Genomic DNA, 21,225 nt, shown 5'->3' with positions numbered 1-21,225 from the left:
TGTGCTTAAGCCTGACAAAAAAATATAGAAAGCAGTGTCTTCATTCTATTACCTCATCATCGTCTTCGGTGTCTTCGTCTTCACCGTCATCATCAAGATCTTCAGCACCATCGTCATCATCATTGTCCCCATCCTCTTGAACTTCCTTCAGCTGAATGCAAGATTCCATCAGTGATACATAGCAGTCTTGTAACACTTTGGTGCCACCCATGGAAAGGGACATAAGATGGTTAATCACAGTTGATAATGTTAGCACTGCATCAAGGAAACAAACAATTAAAAGATGACCCATGTTCATAGGATGTCAGAGAGAGAAAATATCAACAGCGTAAAACAATGCAGTGATCTGTACATAGCCACTTACCAGCTAACTTGATCTCGGATTCAGATGACAGGCCAGGATTGAATGAGCTGCTTGAGACTTGTGCCAATGCAGATGTCCAGATTGGAAAACCATTACCATCAAATTTGTTCAAGACTTGTTCAATGGCATCTGGATAGCAAATGTAGCATGAAGATATTGCTAACAATAGTGGTTTCCATAGCCCAGCAGGACTGTCAGATATAGACTTGAAGCGGGAAAAATGCTGCTTGTGCAAAGGATTCAGCAATAGTTTTTCTAGCATCTTGTGTTCCAAGGGAGAAAATTTGGAGCGTGCAGTAGTGTATGGATGCATGAGCATGCCCTCCATGTTGCAGATGGGTAAGCTGCAATTGCCTTAGTCACAAAATTAGAAACCCGACCAATGACTGAACTCTGTGAACCATTTTCAGACTGCGATGGAAGCATTTTCAGGAAGAAACCATCAAGGTCAAATCTTTGGTGGAAACTGACAGCTTCTTTAATTGCGTTGAAAACACCCTGATCCTCCATCTCCTCCCAGGAGTCCCAGTTAGCAATAGTGTCAGCCCATATAGCTACCAGCTCAAAGACCTTCATACTTGCAGTTTCTTCCATGCAAGTAACAGAACTCATGACAAACTCAAGTAACACAGAAGCATCATTTACACATGACGGAGGTGGCAATGCAGAACCGATGTTCACCTGAAACGAATGTTGAAAACAGTCAAGCAAATTTCACTGCATGAATACCTCAAGACAACAGGTCAACAGCAAACGTAACATACCATATTGTCAACTTGCAACAACCAAGCTTTTTGTAACAGTAATGAAATTGTTTGAGCAATAGCAGACTGGCCTGACTGCCAGACCCTCTTTTCATGTGTCTTGTTTTCATCTGGTGCAGAGCTCTCCCAAGCTTGAACCATTGCTACCAGGGCTGCAAAACCCTGTTCAACAACCTACATAGCAGATATATTAAATAGTGTTGTTGGGATTTCCTCAAGGAATCCAATACACCAGTAATACTGGGTATGATGAAAGGTGATCATAAGGGCACGACTGAGAAACATGCATTTCTTTTAAAAAAGTAAGCTGTCAGTAGTTCCAAATGAATTTTTATCGTATTAATTATTCTATTGAAAGAAGTTTACAAGGTAAGTTGAGATTCTTGTGTCCGATTTTTAGTACCAATATGTATACTGAATCAGCTAGTCCATAATTTAACAAAGGCCAGAAATAATATTGTTAATATGAAAGTCATAACTGATCATAAGATTAAAAGCAGGCATATGGTGATTTAACCTCCTTGCACAAAGTACCAAAATATTGACCACACAAAAGAAAGATGCACTACTACCTGAGGCCAAGGATCTGGGACAGGGGGCAGGAGCTCCATTACAGTATTAGCAGTGTTAGACACAATTTCAGGAATATGAGATAGAACTTTTTCTTGTCCACCCTCAACTATTGTGCCCAGAAGCTTAAACAGAAAAGCAGACTCATTTTCGTCTCCGGTACTTATTCTTTTAACAACCACTTGCAAAAGAACAAGCCAGTCAGGTGGAGCATAACTATTCTGAAAAAAAATCAGAGACAAAATATTTCAGTTTATACTTCCAGGTGCAAGTCGACTACAATGGAAAATACTGCATTGACTCTTACCTCGATGAGTTCTGCAATAGCACCAGAAGCAGAGGCACAAACTGGATAACAATTTATGTCCTCCACATCCTCCATCGTCAACGCCTTCATTAAGGACTGATAAATACTAGTACTCATGTCCTACAGGTAAGCAAACAAGAATTAGAAAGCCAAATATATAATCTACAGGAATATACATGTTACATGAAGCCTTTACTTTGATCCAGCATGTCCTATGGGATGGTGGAATTAAAAAACAGGGAAAGCATGTAACCTCTGGTAGGCATATAGCAAGCTGACCAATAACCCAATTAGCCGTTGAAATCAAATATGGGCTGCATGGATCCAAAGAATATAATGGAAGAATCCGGTTCCTGATCAAAGTAATTGTCAAATCTTTCTTTTCAGTCAGAAACTGCAAGATGGATACTGAAATGAATTAGCATTTCTTATAAAATAAATTCATAAAATAAGACACATTAGAAGGATATAATTTAAAAATCTTACATCTTGGAGGCCTCCATATGCCATCAAAACTCCAAAATAACTGAAATGAAACCGTTTAGTACATCAGGATAAGAGTAAAGTAAATAAACATAGTGTTATGTCTAAACGTATGTAATCCTTTCTTTTATGATAAAGACAATTGATTCTTATGATCTTACTTCCGCACTGCCATTGATGATGCATCTTCACCATGGGAAGGTATAGGAAATTTTGACAGGAATGGGATGACCAATAACTCCCCAATTGAGCTCCTTTCAGATTTCCCTTTACTTTTATCACCTTTCTTACGCTTGGATGCTGCAGATGCAACTGGTGGACCCTGAAACCAAAAAAAAATGTAAGTAAATGATACCACCAGCTCCACATTTTATTTTAATTCAACAAACTACATGGTTCAGTGAAAAATAGCAAATGTGTATGAATTTGGAAGATTGTGCATGTAGCCACTGAAATCGCTTGATATACAATGAGTAAGTTATGAATTACAATATAGCAAAACAATCTTTTAAAATGTTTTGCTCAGCCTGAACTCAGTACTATGTGTGTTCAACAAACTAGAATAAAAAATGAATCACAACCTTTGACAGCGCTATAACACCAAGTAAATTGATTGCACTTTTTCTGGCAGTGAACAAATCCTCAGTCCATCCTGAAATGTCATCCTGCCAATAAATATATCAGCAACAGAAGGAACACCAGGAAAAAAAACTAGAAACGATGAATCCTGTCCTTACAAGTTCAGAAGGAAGATTCTTCTGCATATACTCATCAGTATCCTCCTCCCATTCTGCAATATCCTATTATAGACAAAAGTTAGGACTTTGGACAAAAGTAGTGCATATTGGGCATGGTGTTATTTATGACCAAAAGATAGGGAGCTAACCTTCTCATTCAACGCTAATGCTGGAAAAATTGCTGAATCAAGAAGTGAAGAAAAATGTGGTGAAACTAGTCGCCATCCCTTCAAACAAAGGGAGCAGATGGACATCAATTTTTGAACATATGAGAGAAATATCATCTCAACTATTTGGTGCAGATACTTACCGGTCCTGTTTCCAAAACTCGAGAAATCACATCAAATGCTAATGAAAAAATCCGATTGGGGAGAGAGTCAAGTTTCTGCAATCATTTGGCTATCTTAGGATCTCATCCAATAAGAATTAAAAACAATTATTCCAACATTCATTAATCTAGAATGTCAGCATTGACTCAGAATGCTAGTCTCCATCCTTTTGCACAAATAATTAAATTCTTATAGAACTTACACTTAAATGAATGCTTTGTTTTGATATTTTGATTGCGCAGTTGACAATATGTGGCATCTGGCTGAGAACATCAGAGCATAAGTTTTGAAGAAAATATTGGAGCATAGCCGCATAGGTAAAATGGAAAATATGCTAGAAAAGAAGAATAGTAAAGGCCAAAGTACATACTTATCTGCATGTTTCCGGTGACGTGTAACAAGTGCGCAAAATATAATAAGACACCTCTTTGCAATCTTGAGCCTCATGGTAGGTCCATCCTCAATAAGACTATTAAAGTTCAAAGAATCTAGTATACGGAACATGTCTTTGCAAAAGGAAGGCAAAATTTGTTTAACCCTAGATGGCATGTATGACCTCACCTGCAAGAGTATAACAATTAGATACCCATGAGAAAAGGTTAGCACTTAACAACATGCATGCCACAAATTTGATAAGCTGCAGTGCTGCACCACAAGTGTCAATGCACAGAGAAGCAACTAATGGATTTAGAAACTAAAATGGAAAATTCAAGCCCAATATAGAAATCCTATACTACCACCATAAACAGACATGAAGCTAAACAACTCAACCCACCATTTCATTGATTTACCTTCCGAGATTTTAATAATTGGCAATATTAAATATATTCCTGCAAATGATACTTAGCTTTCTGATAGCAAATTTGTGGTTTTCTTTTTCGCCTTAATTACGTTGTTGTCATAATTCAAGAAAATGTCGTGATGACATTGTTAATACAAAAGGAATAGGAAATGAAAACAGGGCTTACAGTGAAATACATGCATTTGCATGTGATGAGTAGGAGCTGCTCATATTCCATGTTAGTCCCATCAGGTGACGACAGAACCTATTGCACACACCATAAATGTTCAACAGAAAAGAACTAGCTGGCTGTAACATTTAACTAAAAACAGAGTGCACAAACATAATACCTTGTCAGAGAAGTGATGGAATGTCACTTGCAATGGTACAAGAATCTCTGCTGCAATTTGCTCCAACTGTTGTGGAACAGGCTCTTTTGTAACTTTTGGATTCAAGAAATACTGTAAGATGACACAAATTAGAAAAATTAAATATGCAACATATTAAAATACTATGGGTGAATTATGGAACATCAGTGAATAGAACTAAATAAATTAGTGTGGACAGTACAGATCTGATAGCAGCATACTTAACTTACTAGTGTATTGAAATGCTAAGTTATGAGTATAGCATCTCAAACAGAGTATACCGGGGAATAAGGATAAAAAGTAAACTCCAAAAAGAAAGGAATCAGCTTTCAGTTTTATTCATAGGAAAGCTAGTGACTACACTGAACAAGAAATTGGTAACTGTGGATGATACAAGGGCTACACTGTATAGACGTCAAAGTCACAATCATATGTTCATGCTTCTCGAGATAAAACAGAGGGTGAAACAGGTGGTTTTCAAAAAATGCCATAAGCATAGAAAGCAAGAGATGTACCTGGAAGGGTCTAACAACAGATTGAAGTACTTTGAGAGCATTAATTGTATTCCACTCAGGATGCTGGCCTGGACTAACTAGATTGCTGCTCTGGATCACTAATTTCAACTGAGGGATAAGCTCAGGCCACAAGTTATCCTTGACAAAATCTTTTTCAACGACTTGGCGGAACTGGTCAGAAGATATTGTAATCCGTTAGCAAAACAACCATAAATAAAACATACAAAACAGAGCTCTAACCACAGGGCGTTTGAGGGATATAAGAGTAAAGACTTACAACTTCAATCAGCACTCGAAAAATTGCAGGTTCCACTCGAAGCAAAGCCTGGGCAAGTTGGTCACGGAACTCCTTGTAAAGCTCAGACGAAAACAGACTGCTTTCCAAATTGCGCCGGGTAAAATTTTTCAAGTATGTCGCTGCAGCGACTCTCATCCCCTGATCACCATCCCCTATGACCGCATCACAAATAGTAAGAACATAATCACCAGACTTTCAGAAGTAAATAATATCTAACTTCTGCTTTATCTTTCCCAATCCCAAGTAAAAAAACATGTGACTTGCAATCGATTGAATTATACCCATGGCCATAGTTGGTGAATTCATTCGTATCCTTCAATCCATGATTTTCCTAAATTTGGTCTTTCAACGTGCATAAACAAAATCCACACATGGTACATGGCTAAGTTTTAGTAAAATTCAGGAGGATTTTAGGTGTAGTGCGTGCCAGCTTACTGTAGCTTATACGCCTATACGCATCAAACACTCAGAGCTACCAGTCGCATCATTAGAGCCACGCAAGGTATTAATTCCCGAAGGGGAAAAGGCATTATTTTTCACGGAATTACAGTGAAATAAGAGACCAGCCCATGCCAACCACAGCGGCTACACCGCGGGAAGCCCGGAACAGAATCCACACACGGGATCCCCAAAATTGAGCTCCAAGTAGAGAAATTAAAGGCGCAAGCTTTCGTAAGACGGCACGGAACTAGAGCTGGAGCGGAAGCATAGCTACAATTTCAAGCAGCGGCTGGAGCAAGGAAGGGTGGGGGTACCTGCGGCGACGGCGAGGATGGCGAGGGGGAAGCGTAGGTCCGCAGCGAGCGCGTCGAGGCCCGCAGCGGCGGCGTCCACCGACGCCTTGTCGGGACTGAGGGTGGCGGCGAGGAGCCGCCGCAGCTCGTCGCCGGCCAGGGCGGCGGCGGCGGTCTCGAACTCCATGGAAGCTGAACCCTAGGATATTTTCCCCCCTTTCCCTTTTTTTATGATTGACCAACTGGAGTGGCAAGTGGAGGGAAAGAAGAATGGGGGGTATTGCGCGGGAGAGTGTGGCGGGAAAATGAAATGCTGCTTGGGATTCTCTCTTTTTTTTTCCACTTTTTGTTTTCTCCATGGTTCTTTACTTTGTAGAACTAGAGAATACCCCGCGTTGCCGCCGGAACTTTCAAATAAATTAGATTAAATATGTTATGCAAAAAGAACATAAAATAGAGTACAAATTGAATAGATTTCTTTGCACCCCTAAAAAGAATTTACCGATATGTTACTCTAAAAATCATGCAAATCGATCATCAGCGCATGCCTACTCTAATCCTTGTAGAACCAAATGGATAAAACAATAATTAGCTAGGGACATAGATATTTACATGTACTATTTTTGCGAGAAAGGCAAGAATATGCAAATATCTTAGGTTGTGTTGGCGTGGTACTAGAGGAGGATACATTACATACTAATTAGGACAATATCGATGGTTAGGTGACCCTTTGACTGTAATGCTATCTCAACCAACATCTTCGCGTCTCCGTCCCTTCCGATCTTGACCGTGCTAGCGGCTGCCCGTAAGAGCACCGACGGTAGCATCACCTTTGTCATCATCAGATGCTTGCAGTGTGGGCATGTGGCCTTCCGCTTCGACGCATCCGAGTACAGCTTTCGCCTTGTTCGTGCCCGGCAGCAGCTATAACGTGCACGCACATATGGTCCTTACTCTGGTACAACCACCAATGCAACACACCAGGAGGCTTAGCACAAAATTGATAAAACTATTTACCGGCAGCACCTTGCTTCATCGATATCTTGCCTTCTTTGGTCTCTTGGAACTTGGAAGCCATGTATGAAATCCACGGGTTGCTGCTTCCTGATTTCTTATTTAATTTGGTGAATGGTACGTTGGGTCACGTACATAGTTGAACCATGCTTGCTTGTGCTTTTATAGAAGCAGGACATGATTATAGGGAGATGGAGAGGTTTTTCATCAGTTTCAAAGCTAAGGTTAACGGCAGTCACTTTGGCTTCTAAGGGCACGTACAACGCGTCTCTTCGACCCGTCTCCATGATGTATTTTTTGCAAAACGAACCCCGCCGACACCAGAAGACGGAGGCCTCGTCGTCTCGCGAGGCGACGGGGGACGACTCGTGGCCCGAGGCCGAGACGCCGGCTCCAGCAGCGTTGTATGAAGACTCGATGGCGCGCGGATCCCGTGTGCCTTCGTGCCGGTTCGTTCGTTCTTTCTTTCTTCCCCATCCGTGACATCTTCCCGTCGCGAGCGCCTCTCGTCTAGTGTCTAGGCGCCGCCGCTCCTCCCTCTCCGGGCGGTGGCGACGCTCCGGCGACCCCGCGACCCCTCCCGCGCTCGGCTCCGGCGACCCTGCGTCCCCTCCCTCTCTGGCTACCCCGTCGAGAAGCAGGCGCGGCTCCGACCCCTGCCCAGCGGCGGGCATGGCCAAGCACCGTCGCGGGTGTGCTCTGCCTCCTCGAAGCTCCGTCGCCGCGGGCGCGAGCTGGTCCTCCACCACCGGCGATCACGGACGCGAGTGCAGCTGGTCCTCCACCCCCGGCGTGCTCTGCGGGGGAGCTGGTCGTCCACCACCGGCGTGCGCGGACGCGAGTGCAGCGTTGTCGCCATGCCCGACGCCCCCAACCGCTCGCGAGGAAACTACTGCGGACGCATCTGCGCTGATGACCTAGGTCCCGTTTCTCTGCACGCATGCCCGCAACGCTTCAGTGAGTCCCGTTTCTCTGCGTCAGAGCCGGCGATCTCGTGTCCGCTCGCAGCATGTTCGACGAAATGCCAACGAGGGACACGAGCTTCGAACTTCATCGCCCGGAGGCCGGAGCAGCAACAAGCGAGTACGCGCTGGAGTGCTGGATGTGATGCTTGGCCATCTCCAACGCACGTGCGTGTGAGAAATAACAGGGAACTATGCATAATTTGAACATCTTTGTATAATTTGAACATCTCAGGGTAATGGTGAGGCAATATAGCAGTAATGATTTGGTTTGGTTTGGTAGTGTTTTTCATTTAAAATAGTTGTTTTGGTTCTCTAGTGGTTTTGATTTATATTATGTTGATGAAATTTAATAAAAGGATGCTTTAATAATACGTACCAAACATAAATTTAGTATTTGTTTTATTTATGTGGTATTTCCTTTCTAAACTTGTCATTTACATGCGAATTATGTGGTATTTCCTTTCTAAATTTGTGATTTACATGCGAATCAGTGAACAAAATAGTTTTTAAGGAGCAATTTGCATATAAACAATCTCCAGGCCCTCCAGGTCATTACATGTATTTCTTACAGAAGCTACCGTTTCATAGTTGCTCTAACCAAATGGTCTTCAGCTTTTCCCATAACTGCTTTACATGCAAATAGCCACACAATGGTATACAAAATATATTTATAGTTGATCCTAGCTACATATAAAGCATTAAACAGCTTAGAGACAACCCCTCTGTCTGTGGGTTGTATGACTTGTCTTTATACCCGTCTGTATGATAGATTCGATATGCTTAGAGACGGACCACTGTCTGTGGGTTGTACATGCCCTAAGTGCATTGCACTGGTAGCAAGACGATGCGACTGATCTTAATTGGCTAGCAATGGTGGGAAGCAGTTTTATGATAAACAATTGATACATGCATACGACAATTAGTACAGTGCTTTGCATGTGCATATGGGAAAGGAGAAACGGCAAAACGATAGTGGCAATTAAGTTGTGCGTGTATGAACATGATGACGACATGGCTGCATGAGGACTTGTGGTGGTGGGACCCTTGGATGACGTGGCCTCACAAAATCGTGGGAAAATAGGCTAGTGGGGTTCTCCTATTTAGGTACAGTAGATTTCACTTTTGTGCAATTATTTGTTTGGCTACCATCCATGGAAAAAGTGTATGTATGTGTGTGGGGGTGTCACTGTGATGAGAAACCAAATTGTTGGTCTTGCTTTCTGTTTGAGTTTCAGAAGCTAAGTGAAACATTTTTTCCGCCATGTATGATCATTGGTCTGTCATTCGGAGAATAATTCAAGAATCATTTTTCGCGTGTCGTTAGAAGAATAACTTTCAAGCACCATGGGCCAGAATGGCGTGGTCGATGTGGAGCCTCGCCACAGCAAGCTCGAATGATGCCGATGAATACCCTCCGAGCAACCATGGAAGATTAGTTGTTGCATCACCCAAGAAACAACAAGTTTGGGGGACATTGGGACAAGGGTTCTCCCTTTTTTCAAGGAAGTGGCTGATCTTTTTGCTTGAGGAAAGGAGGAATTTTTCAGACCAATGGTGGTATTTGGGATTAGTCAGTGCACAACCCCTCATATTGTTAGTTTGTCCTCATTACAGGGATATTGTATGATACATACCGTTGGATACACTTATAGAAGCAAGAAAATAAATAGAAAGGTGCATATACACCTTTATGATAATCAATTCAGAGTGTTCCATGAATTAATGGCGACTTAACCTAGCTATTTGTTGATTTAACATCATCAAGGGAAATATTAAAACATGCGAAGGGAGGGTTTTGAGGGTTTGTTCAATTAGGAATTGCTATACCACTCAAGTAAGGATAGTTAAGGGCAGATCTACTATGGGGTTGGGGGTCTCGATCGAGCCCCCTACCCCGCGCAGACAACGGAACATTTTTTATGCATAGATGAAAAGAAGGTAAAAAAATGGAGGAAGATGAAGAATAAGAGGTCAAAGACAAAGAAGAAGAGGAGAAAGAGGAAGTAGTAGCCGCCTTTATAGCGATCCTAGATCCAACATTGATGATAGCTATACTAAATTGTTGATCTTGAGATCATCCATATGGAAACATAAACAGCCATAATTTGATTTTAGCTTAGGATAAAATTGAAGGTGTGATTATCTAGTCAATTTGTATTTACAACACTGAGCTAGGGGTCAGGTGTACGATGCAACAGGAACAAATTCAGCTGCTATAAGGAAAATGGAACCTACCTAGTGCCATCTATGATTTTGGTGATTGTTGACAACATGATCATTTGGACTAATGTAGTTTGCTAATATACATGGTATTTAGTCAAATGGATGCAAGGATGTGCTTAGACAAAAGGCAACATGAAGACCAAGTGATAAAAACCTCAAGCATTGCCAATGAGTTATGTTGAAGACTATAGAATACATGCAATAAGTTCAAGATATCAAGTACTCGAAACCCTGACAAAAATACGTGAAGAAATGAAGCTCAACGCACACTAGTTACATGCATCGGAAAAAGGTTCAGTGGTAGGCCTGAGGAGAGCATCGAAAGAAAAAGCTCACTATACAAAGGGGACAATCCAGGCGTCTTACATGGGCAGCACCGGAGCTTAGGCTCGAGGCCACAGAGAAAAAAGTGGCTCTACAGAAGGTTTGTGAAGCCGTCAGACAATTTGTGAGCTATGCAGAAGCTACGCGGAAGGTTTTGTCGTCATCAGAATTCTTCGATAATCACCGGAGAAAAGGTGTCCACCCTAACGGGCGACAGTGGCTAGTCATAATGGCTAGTACACGTGGCAGGAACCGAAATTTATGGTGGTGTCACCGGAGCTTTCTAATGAACATTGCACGAGTGCAGTCTATTGTAAACGGCTATATCTCAGGGCAGAGACTATGTATACCCCTCAAGCCTACCATTTGAGGATCATTGCTAGTGAGTTAAGGCTCGTCTTTAAGATGCTCTAGCCACCATAGTGCTTTAGGAAAAATTAGGTGCATTAGTTAGTGCTTTTGCAAAGTGCTTAGGTTAGTTAGACCTGTATATTGACGCTTTGCTCTAGTCTTAGGCCTAGTGTTTAGTGAAGTTTGCATAACTCTTGCCACTTAGAACTTGCACACTGTTGTGGTATACTAGAGGCATATAGTCTTGGGAGATCCACCGATGTGTGAAGTTTGAATGCAGATGCCTGTGGTGACTTCATCAATCTCAAGATTTAGCGGTCAAACTCAGTCCTTTAGGGATGCTCATATGAGTTGATCGTGTGTGTGCACGTTTACAGAGGTGTATGAATATCTACGTCTGTACCAGGTATCGGGTCTCATGAGAACAATAATAGTGGTAGTTCATTTTATTTTCTGAGGGAATTAATGGTCGTTTATTCATCATAAATAAATAAAGGAGCAAAAATTGCCGTTAAACGTGGCTCTGTTCCTTGTGGAAAAAAAAAATCAAACTGGGCCTTTTTTCCACAAGCAACAGAGCGCAAAGTGCTCCCACCGAATCTCCTCCTCCAGACCACAACAAAACGGGCCTCTATTCCTTGTGGAAAAAAAAATCAAACTGGGCCTTTTTGGTTTCCTCCTCCTACGCCGAGAGCGTGGAACGCGCCAAAGGCCCAGACAGGCCCACATGCACTGGTTGCGGCCTAGGGAAGCATCGCCGGCGTGTCGCCGTGTTGGGTGCGCGGTGTAGGTTGCGTGTGTGGCTACAAAGCGAGCAGAGCAGAGCAGCAGCATAGCGGTAGCTGCCTAACCAACTGACACCAACCTACAGTACTACCGCTGCATGCAGATGCATCATCTACCGGTCAGCCTACAAAATTCATTCATCGGTCAGCTAGCAGCAGCCAGCAGGCCCATCCATCCGTTCCTCGCCGCACCTGCCACCAAACACCAAACTCACATTCCCTTCCTTCGCTTGCAATTCAGCACAAAGCCAACCAACCATCCAATTCTCGTCAGACAGAAAGAGGAAAAGGAAAACACATGTACGGACCAATGTGCACCGCCTGGTCAGTGGTCACAAAGCTTGACGAGGTGGGTGCCGCCATTCCAGTTCATATGTATATGTACTGCTACTATACATATATATATATTAGTGTATGCTTTTTGTGCCACTCGAAATGCATAAGGGAATGTTTGAGACCCAGCCGTGTCCACTAATGTCAACCACGTTTTTTTGACCAAAATCAGAAGAATCGAGCAATTATATATTTGCATCTGGTCAAACATTGCTTAATATACAACTACTTAGTCGCTTACTAGTGGTACAACCGCCATCAGGTCAACACACGAGTTGATGATACTACCTGCGCGTGGTATTTGACACACTAGTAGTACAGCGCTCAACTTCTTTCTTTATTTATTTCCATCCATTTTCTCCCCTATAAGAACACAATTTTCTCCCTATCAAAAAAAAAAGAACATAATTTTCTCCCTCGTTGTTTTGGACTTCCAAAAGACAAAAAAAAAGGGTAACTTGTTGATGTACAATATCATTGCAACACACAATCAACAAACAACAGCGTTCAACCCCAGCATTAGCAAAGCCTCCTCTGATCTTCTCTCTGTGTATATAAACAAAACCATCCTCTGTTCTTCCCTCTCGCTGACTGACTAACGTGCACCCGGCACGCCCAGCGCCAGTCACCAACCAGCCCCACCTTCCAGTCCAACGCCTTCTCCTTCCCTCGCCATGGCGCGCAAGAAGATCCGGGAGTACGACTCCAAGCGCCTCCTCAGGGAGCACCTCAAGCGCCTCGCCGGCATCGACCTCACCATCCTCTCCGCACAGGTCAGTGCCTCTGCGTCCGCGCCGCCTCCCTCCCCCATTTCAGTCTGACCGGCGTCTAGTGAGTCTTCCCCTGATCCTTCTCGGACTGGATCTGGCCTGGGGTAATGTGAAGATCCGGTTTTTATGAGCGGCCGACGGATTTAAGCAGCCGAATTCCTAGGATTTTATTTAGCACTGAATGGTTCGGACTGCCTTAATCGGTACTCTAATTCCTAGGAGTAGAAAATGTGGCGTGTTAGGAATTAGAGATGGGATCTGGACAGAGTGACAGACAGCGGTTGAGTGGAGGTCCCATTTGTCGCTTGAATTCGTGGTATCTTAGGAGGAACTGCAAAAAAGGTTCATTTTTATCCAACTGATATGAGCTATCGTTGCTTGCTGCTGTCCAATGGCAGCAGGTGTGATAGGCTACTGATAGGTAGGAGGAGTCTATACGTAGCACTGTTTTCTTAGTCAGATCTGGTGGTTGGTTGGCCGTGTGATTTGCTTGTTCAGGCCTGTGTATATTAATTAGTACACCTGAAGCAGCTTGGATCCGTAGGACAGGGACAGGGGCGCTCAGATTGTTGAATCTGGTGTATCTGGGTATTTTAAGTAACTGTACAATAAGCATACAAAAGAAATCCAACATCACCGGTTTGAATTATAAAATTGAACTCTGGGTCTGGGTGGTTCCAGTCTTATACTACAACTAATGATGATTGGACACAGTGTCATGTCGTCAGATAATAATAAACAGAAACAAATCGGACTGATTTTTGTGCCTTGCTTAATGACAGATCACACAGTCAACAGACTTTGCAGAGCTTCTGAGCCAGCAGCCATGGCTGACAACCATGAAGTTGGTTGTGAAGCCCGATATGCTGTTCGGGAAGCGTGGGAAGGGTGGTCTCGTGGCTCTCAACTTGGATTTCGATCAAGTCAAGGAGTTTGTCAAGGAGCGGCTGGGAGTTGAGGTATAGCAGTTGCTTATGTGAAAAAACTTTTCCTTGACATGCTACAGGAATTGATTTTCTTTCCTGTGATCCATTAATTTTCAGGTTGAGATGGGTGGCTGCAAGGCTCCAATCACGACCTTCATCGTTGAGCCGTTTGTGCCCCATGATCAAGAGTACTACCTTTCGATTGTTTCAGAGAGGTTGGGCAGCACCATCAGCTTCTCAGAGTGTGGAGGGATTGAGATCGAGGAGAACTGGGACAAGGTTAAGACGATTTTTCTTCCTACCGAGAAGCCAATGACACCTGATTCATGTGCTCCATTGATTGCGACCCTTCCTTTGGAGGTACTTGATGCTTTCCTGCTTAGTTCTAACCTTAATACCTCCATATTATCTCATTTCTCACATTGGAGGTACTCCTTTTGTTTGCTGATCAGGCACGCGGAAAAATTGGTGACTTCATTAAAGGAGTGTTTGCTGTCTTCCAAGGTACCACAGAATTGGGAAATGTTCATTTGCCAGATGTAGTGAATTAAACATTGTACATGTCGCTATATTTCCTGATTTGCCATGTTGATAAGAATTCTGCTCCATCTGCAGACTTGGATTTCTCGTTTCTTGAGATGAATCCGTTCACCATGGTGAACGGGGAACCATACCCTCTGGACATGAGAGGAGAACTAGATGACACAGCAGCTTTCAAGAACTTCAAGAAGTGAGTCTCAGATTTCCCAGGGACACCATTTCTTCATGTCATTGTTGGATTTACTCTTACTTATCAATTGTGCAGGTGGGGAGGTATAGAATTCCCTCTACCTTTTGGAAGAGTACTCAGCCCTACAGAAAGTTTCATCCATGAGCTAGATGAGAAGGTATTGATCGCAGGGCTATGTTTTTATCTTTCCTTTTTGTTTCTGAGGCCTATCACATATAGTTTCCATGATAAATACTGGATCTGCAGTATATTTTGTTGACTAGTGTGTTAATTCGCCAACCTTGTTTTTTTAGACAAGTGCCTCTCTGAAGTTCACAGTTTTGAACCCGAAAGGTCGGATCTGGACAATGGTTGCTGGTGGTGGTGCTAGTGTCATATATGCTGATACAGTAAGCATCAATTTGTATCCTATTTCTATTTACACATAAAAGGTTTTTAACGTTGATGCCTGTTAAAATATTCACCTATATTTAGCTGCCATGATGAAATTAATTCCCCCCATGTACCAGGTTGGAGACTTGGGATACGCGTCAGAGCTTGGAAACTATGCAGAGTATAGTGGTGCTCCTAATGAGGAGGAGGTTCTGAATTATGCCAGAGTTGTACTTGATGTAAGCAAACACTGTAACCTGGTCAATGCTGCTCTTAACTCCACCTTTGGACCATCTTCTGCTTGGGACAATGTTAGGATCATCTGTTAACCGTACAATTAAATGCAGTGTGCAACTGCTGATCCTGATGGCCGCAAGAGAGCCCTTCTCATTGGAGGTGGCATAGCTAACTTCACCGATGTTGCTGCCACATTCAATGGCATCATCCGGGCCCTAAGAGAGAAGGTACCTAAGGGCAGTCCCAATGCAGACTCCACTCATAGAGTCTAAACTTCAAAGACTTCATCACTAGACTCTATGCTCCCCAATGCAAAGTTCATAATAGTAGTTTCTATAGACAAAAACATTTATTAGGCAGCACAAACCAAGATGATTAGCTATGGCATACTACATGTGATCCACCCTGTGGCATACAGCAGCCATGCTACATCCATATATCATATAACGATCACAGCAGCAATTGCCTTTCAAAAAAAAAAAAGGCCGGCAACTGAAGCTCCCAATTCAAGCACCGGCAAATGAACACAACACATATAGATATAGTACTGTATCGCTTCAATCATTCAAAAGACATGAAACCATACTACATATAGATACAGTACTGCATATTCGATCAACCAGCAACCATGAAGTTTAGATAATAGCTAGGATCGGTCCATTACTGCAAGAATATAAATATAGATAGTAACACTAAAATATATAGATAATCTTGAGTTGTTGCTTCAGACGTCTTCCATCCTTCAGAAAACAGTCCAGCATCCTCCATTTTTAAGCCACCGACCCTCCAGAAAGAAGCCCTCAATAGTTTCATGTCTTCATCATCAACCTAGAAAAATAAGATGAGTTAGTAAATAAAGAACTTTATTATAAGAAAATTAGATAGAGAGTACAATATCAGAACTATTGTAACATAGCCAAAGCAAAGTATCATAGAATATATATAAACTCATTTCTACCTAATTAGTTCGATGGCCAAATTTTTGCCAAATGTGATCAATCAAATCAGATTGTAGTTGCCTGTGAGCATCACGGTCACGAATCTCGGTAGTTCTCTGTAGTACCTCCTCCATCGCAGGATCGTGTGCTTGAGTGATTGTAGATGGCTGAGCAGTAGATGTGGTTCCTTCCTCGTTCAAGTCAAAAGCATCGTCCTCTATATCCTTCTCATCCTCGATTATCATATTGTGGAGGATTATACAAGCTTTCACGACATTCTCAAGATCCCCTTGTTCAAATAGACGTGCTGGCCGACGCAAAATGTGAAAGCGAGATTGTAAAATCCCAAATGCACATTCAACATCTTTTCTTGCCCCCTCTTGCTCTTGTGCAAACAGCTTGTGCTCAGCTGATTGTGGTGCGCGTATGGACTTGACAAAGACAGCCCAATCTGGGTATATTCCATCTGCAAGATAATAAGGTTTGGTATATTCCCTTCCATTCACAAAATACTGCACCTGTGGAGATTCTCCTCTTAACTGATCGACAAACAAATCAGATTGATTCAGCACATTGATGTCATTGTTGGATCCCGCCACTCCAAAGAAAGCATGCCATATCCATCGGTCATGTGAAGCAACGGCTTCAAGAATGATGGTTGGTACACCATGATCACCACGAGTATATTGCCCCTTCCATGCATAGGGACATTTTTCCCAATGCCAATGCATGCAGTCAATACTCCCTATCATGCCAGGAAAACCACGTCGCTCACCTCTCTCCAACAAACGTTGTACATCCTCTACTGTAGGGCGTCTCAAGTACTCTCCACCATATACTGCAATGACACCCTCAACAAACTTTTTCAAACACTCCACACCAGTACTTTCTGCCATCTTCAAGTACTCATCAAGCTGGTCCGCAGAGCCGCCATATGATAATTGACGGATCGCCACTGTACACTTGTGAATTGGAGAGAACCCAGGACGATTCAGAGCATCATGTCTCAATGTGAAATAATCAGACCACCCACTCAAGGCCTCTACAATCTTCAGAAAGAGGGGTCTCGTCATCCTAAATCTTCTGCGAAACTGTGTTTCGTTGTACACTGGATTTGGAGAGAAGTAGTCATCCAGTACTTGTTGGGCTGCTTGTTCACGAGGCCTGTCCACATATCGCCTAGGACCAGAACGAGATCGTCCACCTTGTATGGCACCAACAACAGACTGCAATCCAGCTACAAGATGATCGCCTAGATCATCCAGAATATCTTGTTCTTGAAGATAGTCATCCATGGAGTACAGATCATCAGGGTCGAAGCTCCCATCTCCATCCATGGCAGCAAAGGGCAGTCGTGAACAGTGGGTAGCAGAGAAGGATGGCTGTAGGTAAGAAAGGGAAGCAGAAAAGAAAGGGAAGCAATGACTATAGGTGCCGTGGCTGTGCTATATATAGTCACAACTGCCGTGCACTACTGGATGGATGTTCACACTTGCATGCACTAGTGGATGGATGTTCACATTTGCATGCACTAGTGGATGGCTGTTCACATTTGCATGCACTACTGATTTGGAAGTCTACCTGCTTAGAAGTGGGCTTCACTGTTAAGTCTACCTGCTTCAATCTTCTTATCAGCCAAGCTTTGCTGAATTTCAGCCATCTTTTCTCTGTCTTCCTTGCTCTTCTTGGTTGCTTCAATGAACTTCTCAAACTGTCGACTAAATTCAGCCAAAGCATCAGATGAATTCTTTTTGCCATTTTGTTCTTTTTTTGCTTTCTTATGTCCCGGAGGCCGCTTTTCTCCATCTAATTCCAAATTCACCAAATGAGCTCCATTAGCCTTCGGACTCTTTTCCTGTTGCTTCTTTAACCTAGCAAGATACGCTGACCACTTCTGTTGACCACGTAGTACCTTCCACATATGCTGCAGATGGAAGGCCTTACCATCATTTTGGCCGGCCCACTGCTCTAATGCTTTATCAATCAATTGATCATCACTCATCCCACTTTGCCACACTCTACTGGCATTAATCCAAACTCCATGAAAATCCGTTAATGGCTTCTTAGAACGATCCCAACGTATTTTCAGTTGGTTTTTGTTCCTCTTACGGCCACTTTCTGCGGTCTTGTTGTATTCGTTGGTAACATCTTGCCAATAAGCATCTGACTTCTTGTCATTTCCATCTACTGGGTCCTTCGAACAACGCAACCAAGCAGAGGCCTACAGAAACAACAAAACAGATCATAATTAAAAAAAAGGCAACTGTTAGTCTTCTAGTGTGAATGGAGATAGCTTGGTTTCAACCTACCAATCTTATGTCATCAGGGACCTTCCAATTCAGACGCTTCTCGGTTCTAGAATCATCATCGACGTTAATTGTTTCATCTTCTTGCACATCTAAATCATCACCTTGTTCATGAGTTTGCTCTGCTGGAGAGGGAGTTCTTGTACTACCTAGGTCAATTGGTGAAGACTGACTCATTCCAGCACCAACAAAGTGAAAATTTTTATTTCCATTTGGATGGTTAGCAAATGTGTTGGACTGCAGAAAATTTGAGAACCCTCCTAGTGGGTATAACCTGCAACAGTATGCCATGATCAGCTTAATTAACCCTCCTATGTACTCTCGAGGGAAATTTTTGCTTTACCATTCAGTATCCACTGCAGCACCCGCTCTTGCAACGCCGCCAGTGGCATGGCTCCGAGTTGCAGAACCACCTGCAACCGGAACAGAGGGAGATCGGGTTCCACGGACACCACTACCTCGCCGGGAATTGGACTTCGTTAGTTTGTTCATCCTGAATCGAGATTTGGGTATGGATTTGGGATTTCGCTGTTGGGAGGAGAGGGATGCTAGGTCATGGGCAACTGGGCGAGGGATGCCTACCGGTGTGGTGTGGAGTTTGGGGGCGCTCGATTTGTCTTCCCTTGAGCTCGCGGGATGGAGATTTGGCGCGGAAGATGGTGGGCAGCGATGGCGATTTGGCGCGCTGCAATGTTGGCGCGCACGAGAAAACTGGAGGAGCTCGCGGGCGGGAGAGGGCTGGCGCGCGGGAGAGGCCTTGGCGCGCGCGGGAGAGGCCTTGCGCGCGGGATGACTGCGTTGGCGGCGGCATGCGCGTACGGGATCTGAGGACTCGATCCTCCTCCACGCATCGCGAGGTCGAAGCGGAGTCCACCGCCTCGATGCGGACGACGACTCGAAGTCGAAATTAGACTTCGTTTCTTGTTTTTTTACTCTCTTTCTTCATTAAATTACTTGTCATGTCAGCAAAATGCTTACGTGGCACTGCAATTAATTGAGATAGACTCCATGGTGAAGTCTGCATTGGGACTGCCCTAAGGCCACTCACTTTAGAATCCTCGCTGATGTTTGGCACCACTCATATCTGTTCACCTAATTGATTCTTCACCAATCACCACACGATTCACTTTCAGGAATCCAAGCTGAAGGCTTCAAGGATGCACATTTATGTTCGCCGAGGTGGCCCAAATTACCAATCTGGACTGGCCAAAATGCGCAAGCTTGGTGCAGAACTCGGTGTTCCAATTGAGGTACTGATCTAGTTGCCTTTAAGCATATTGGAAAACTTTTTGATGGAAATCCTTTAGCTCAGAAAATAGATGTGAAAAAGAATATTCAACCATTGTTGTTGGTAGTTGCAAATCATTGTCAGCAGTCCACATAAATGAGCTGATTGTGTTTTGAAAAATCCATCGCAGGTGTATGGACCAGAAGCGACAATGACTGGAATCTGCAAACAAGCAATTGAATGCATCATGGCTGCAGCGTAATCGGAGCCTAGTTCTGGGTTGTTTGGGATCTGCAAACACGCCATTGAATGTGTTATGGACTCAGCATAAATGAGAGATGGGGAGTAGTAGTTGCAGTAGTTCACCACACATGGTTGTTCTCTTTTTTGTTTCAGATGTGTTGTAGCGTGTCGTTCGAACGAAACGTTTATAGATCATTACTGCAAAGAAATTACTGTTGTGTAAAAATAAATCCGAAGTCTAGTTTCGTGCGTTTTGGAATGCACATTGAACTTCATATGCAATGAAATGACCATCTCCTTCATTGATTTGTAATTAGGGATGGCAGTGGGTTTGTAACGATGGGTGTCACCTGCCCATACCCATTAGAACTTATGCTAGGATATTATTGTCCGCCTCCTAGCTTGTCTCTGCCCCTGGTGCATGGATATTATTGTTGTCACGAAATACGTGGAAAAATAAAAGTAGAGAACTAAAAAGACAGAATACATAGAATATAAAAGAAAACGTGCACGCGGTCCTAACGAAAAACAAACATACAAATACAAATACTCTAGCTAGGTGCTTTGAATGTGGAACATAATGCAGGTTGCATGGTAATTAAGGGAAAAAGTCCAATTTATCTCCCTCAACCATCCGATTTTTCTCCCTGAACTATAAAACCAGTTTTTTGACCACCCTCAACTTTTAGAACCATTCGTTTTTTTTCATTTTAGGTTGTTTTCATGGCGGTTTTGTTGATGTGGCGCCACGTCAGAAGAGATAAATCGGACTAAGTCGAAAGTTTAGGGAGGTAAACCAGACTATATTATTTTTTTAAAATCCAAACATTTATAAAAAATAGAATTTCAAAAATTATATAAATATTTTTACATGGAAAAATAATTAAATTATAAATCCTAAATCTAGTTTAATCTTACAAAATTCATAGAAAAATTGTTTTAACTCAGAAAATTCTAAAACTACAAAATCAGTTGTTTGATAAAAAATTCATAGAAAATTTGTTTTCTATCTTATGGTGCCTTGATTAAACATGATAGAGCATGGTTTTTGAAAAAAAATCTAAAACTAGTTTCATAATTTTTCGAGGTAAAGCAAAATTTCGATGATTTTCTACGATTAAACTAGATTCTAGGATCTTTATTTGCATTATTTTCCCATGTAAAATGTTTGGATAACCTTGAATTTTTATTTTTAAGATTTTGTGCATATTAGTTTAAAAAAAATATTTA

The 21,225-nt window shown here is 42.7% G+C and overlaps 2 protein-coding genes and 1 pseudogene across 4 annotated transcripts; 1 reads left to right on the top strand and 2 right to left on the bottom strand.

The window, feature by feature from the left end:
- The window catches only part of LOC136482779 (uncharacterized), a 28,331-nt pseudogene extending 21,856 nt beyond the window's left edge, over positions 1-6,475 (bottom strand).
- A 6,289-nt stretch (positions 6,476-12,764) lies between these two features.
- Positions 12,765-20,326, top strand: LOC136484180 (ATP-citrate synthase alpha chain protein 2-like). Of its 3 annotated transcripts, none has more exons than XM_066481401.1 (11): positions 12,765-13,018; positions 13,798-13,974; positions 14,059-14,301; positions 14,394-14,445; positions 14,557-14,671; positions 14,747-14,828; positions 14,965-15,060; positions 15,181-15,282; positions 15,391-15,439; positions 19,658-19,774; positions 19,943-20,326. In XM_066481401.1, exons 1-10 carry the CDS (start codon positions 12,920-12,922, stop codon positions 19,771-19,773), a joined length of 1,131 nt encoding a protein of 376 aa, XP_066337498.1. In that variant the 5' UTR covers positions 12,765-12,919; the 3' UTR covers position 19,774; positions 19,943-20,326. The 3 variants fall into 3 exon arrangements, with proteins under 3 accessions (XP_066337498.1, XP_066337497.1, XP_066337496.1); XM_066481399.1 differs by having other exon boundaries at positions 12,775-13,018; positions 15,391-15,507; positions 19,943-20,323; XM_066481400.1 differs by lacking the exon at positions 15,391-15,439 and having other exon boundaries at positions 12,766-13,018; positions 19,943-20,325.
- LOC136484179 (protein ALP1-like) lies at positions 15,515-19,651 on the bottom strand. Its single transcript, XM_066481398.1, has one exon. The coding sequence runs from the start codon at positions 17,553-17,555 to the stop codon at positions 16,239-16,241; it is 1,317 nt and encodes a 438-aa protein (XP_066337495.1). The 5' UTR covers positions 17,556-19,651; the 3' UTR covers positions 15,515-16,238.
- Positions 20,327-21,225: the final 899 nt, after the last annotated feature.

This window comes from Miscanthus floridulus, chromosome 9 (assembly GCF_019320115.1).
Source record: "Miscanthus floridulus cultivar M001 chromosome 9, ASM1932011v1, whole genome shotgun sequence".
Lineage (NCBI taxonomy): Eukaryota > Viridiplantae > Streptophyta > Magnoliopsida > Poales > Poaceae > Miscanthus > Miscanthus floridulus.
The sequence above is the reverse complement of the archived record's forward strand: the minus strand, read 5'-3'. Positions and strand labels throughout refer to the sequence as shown.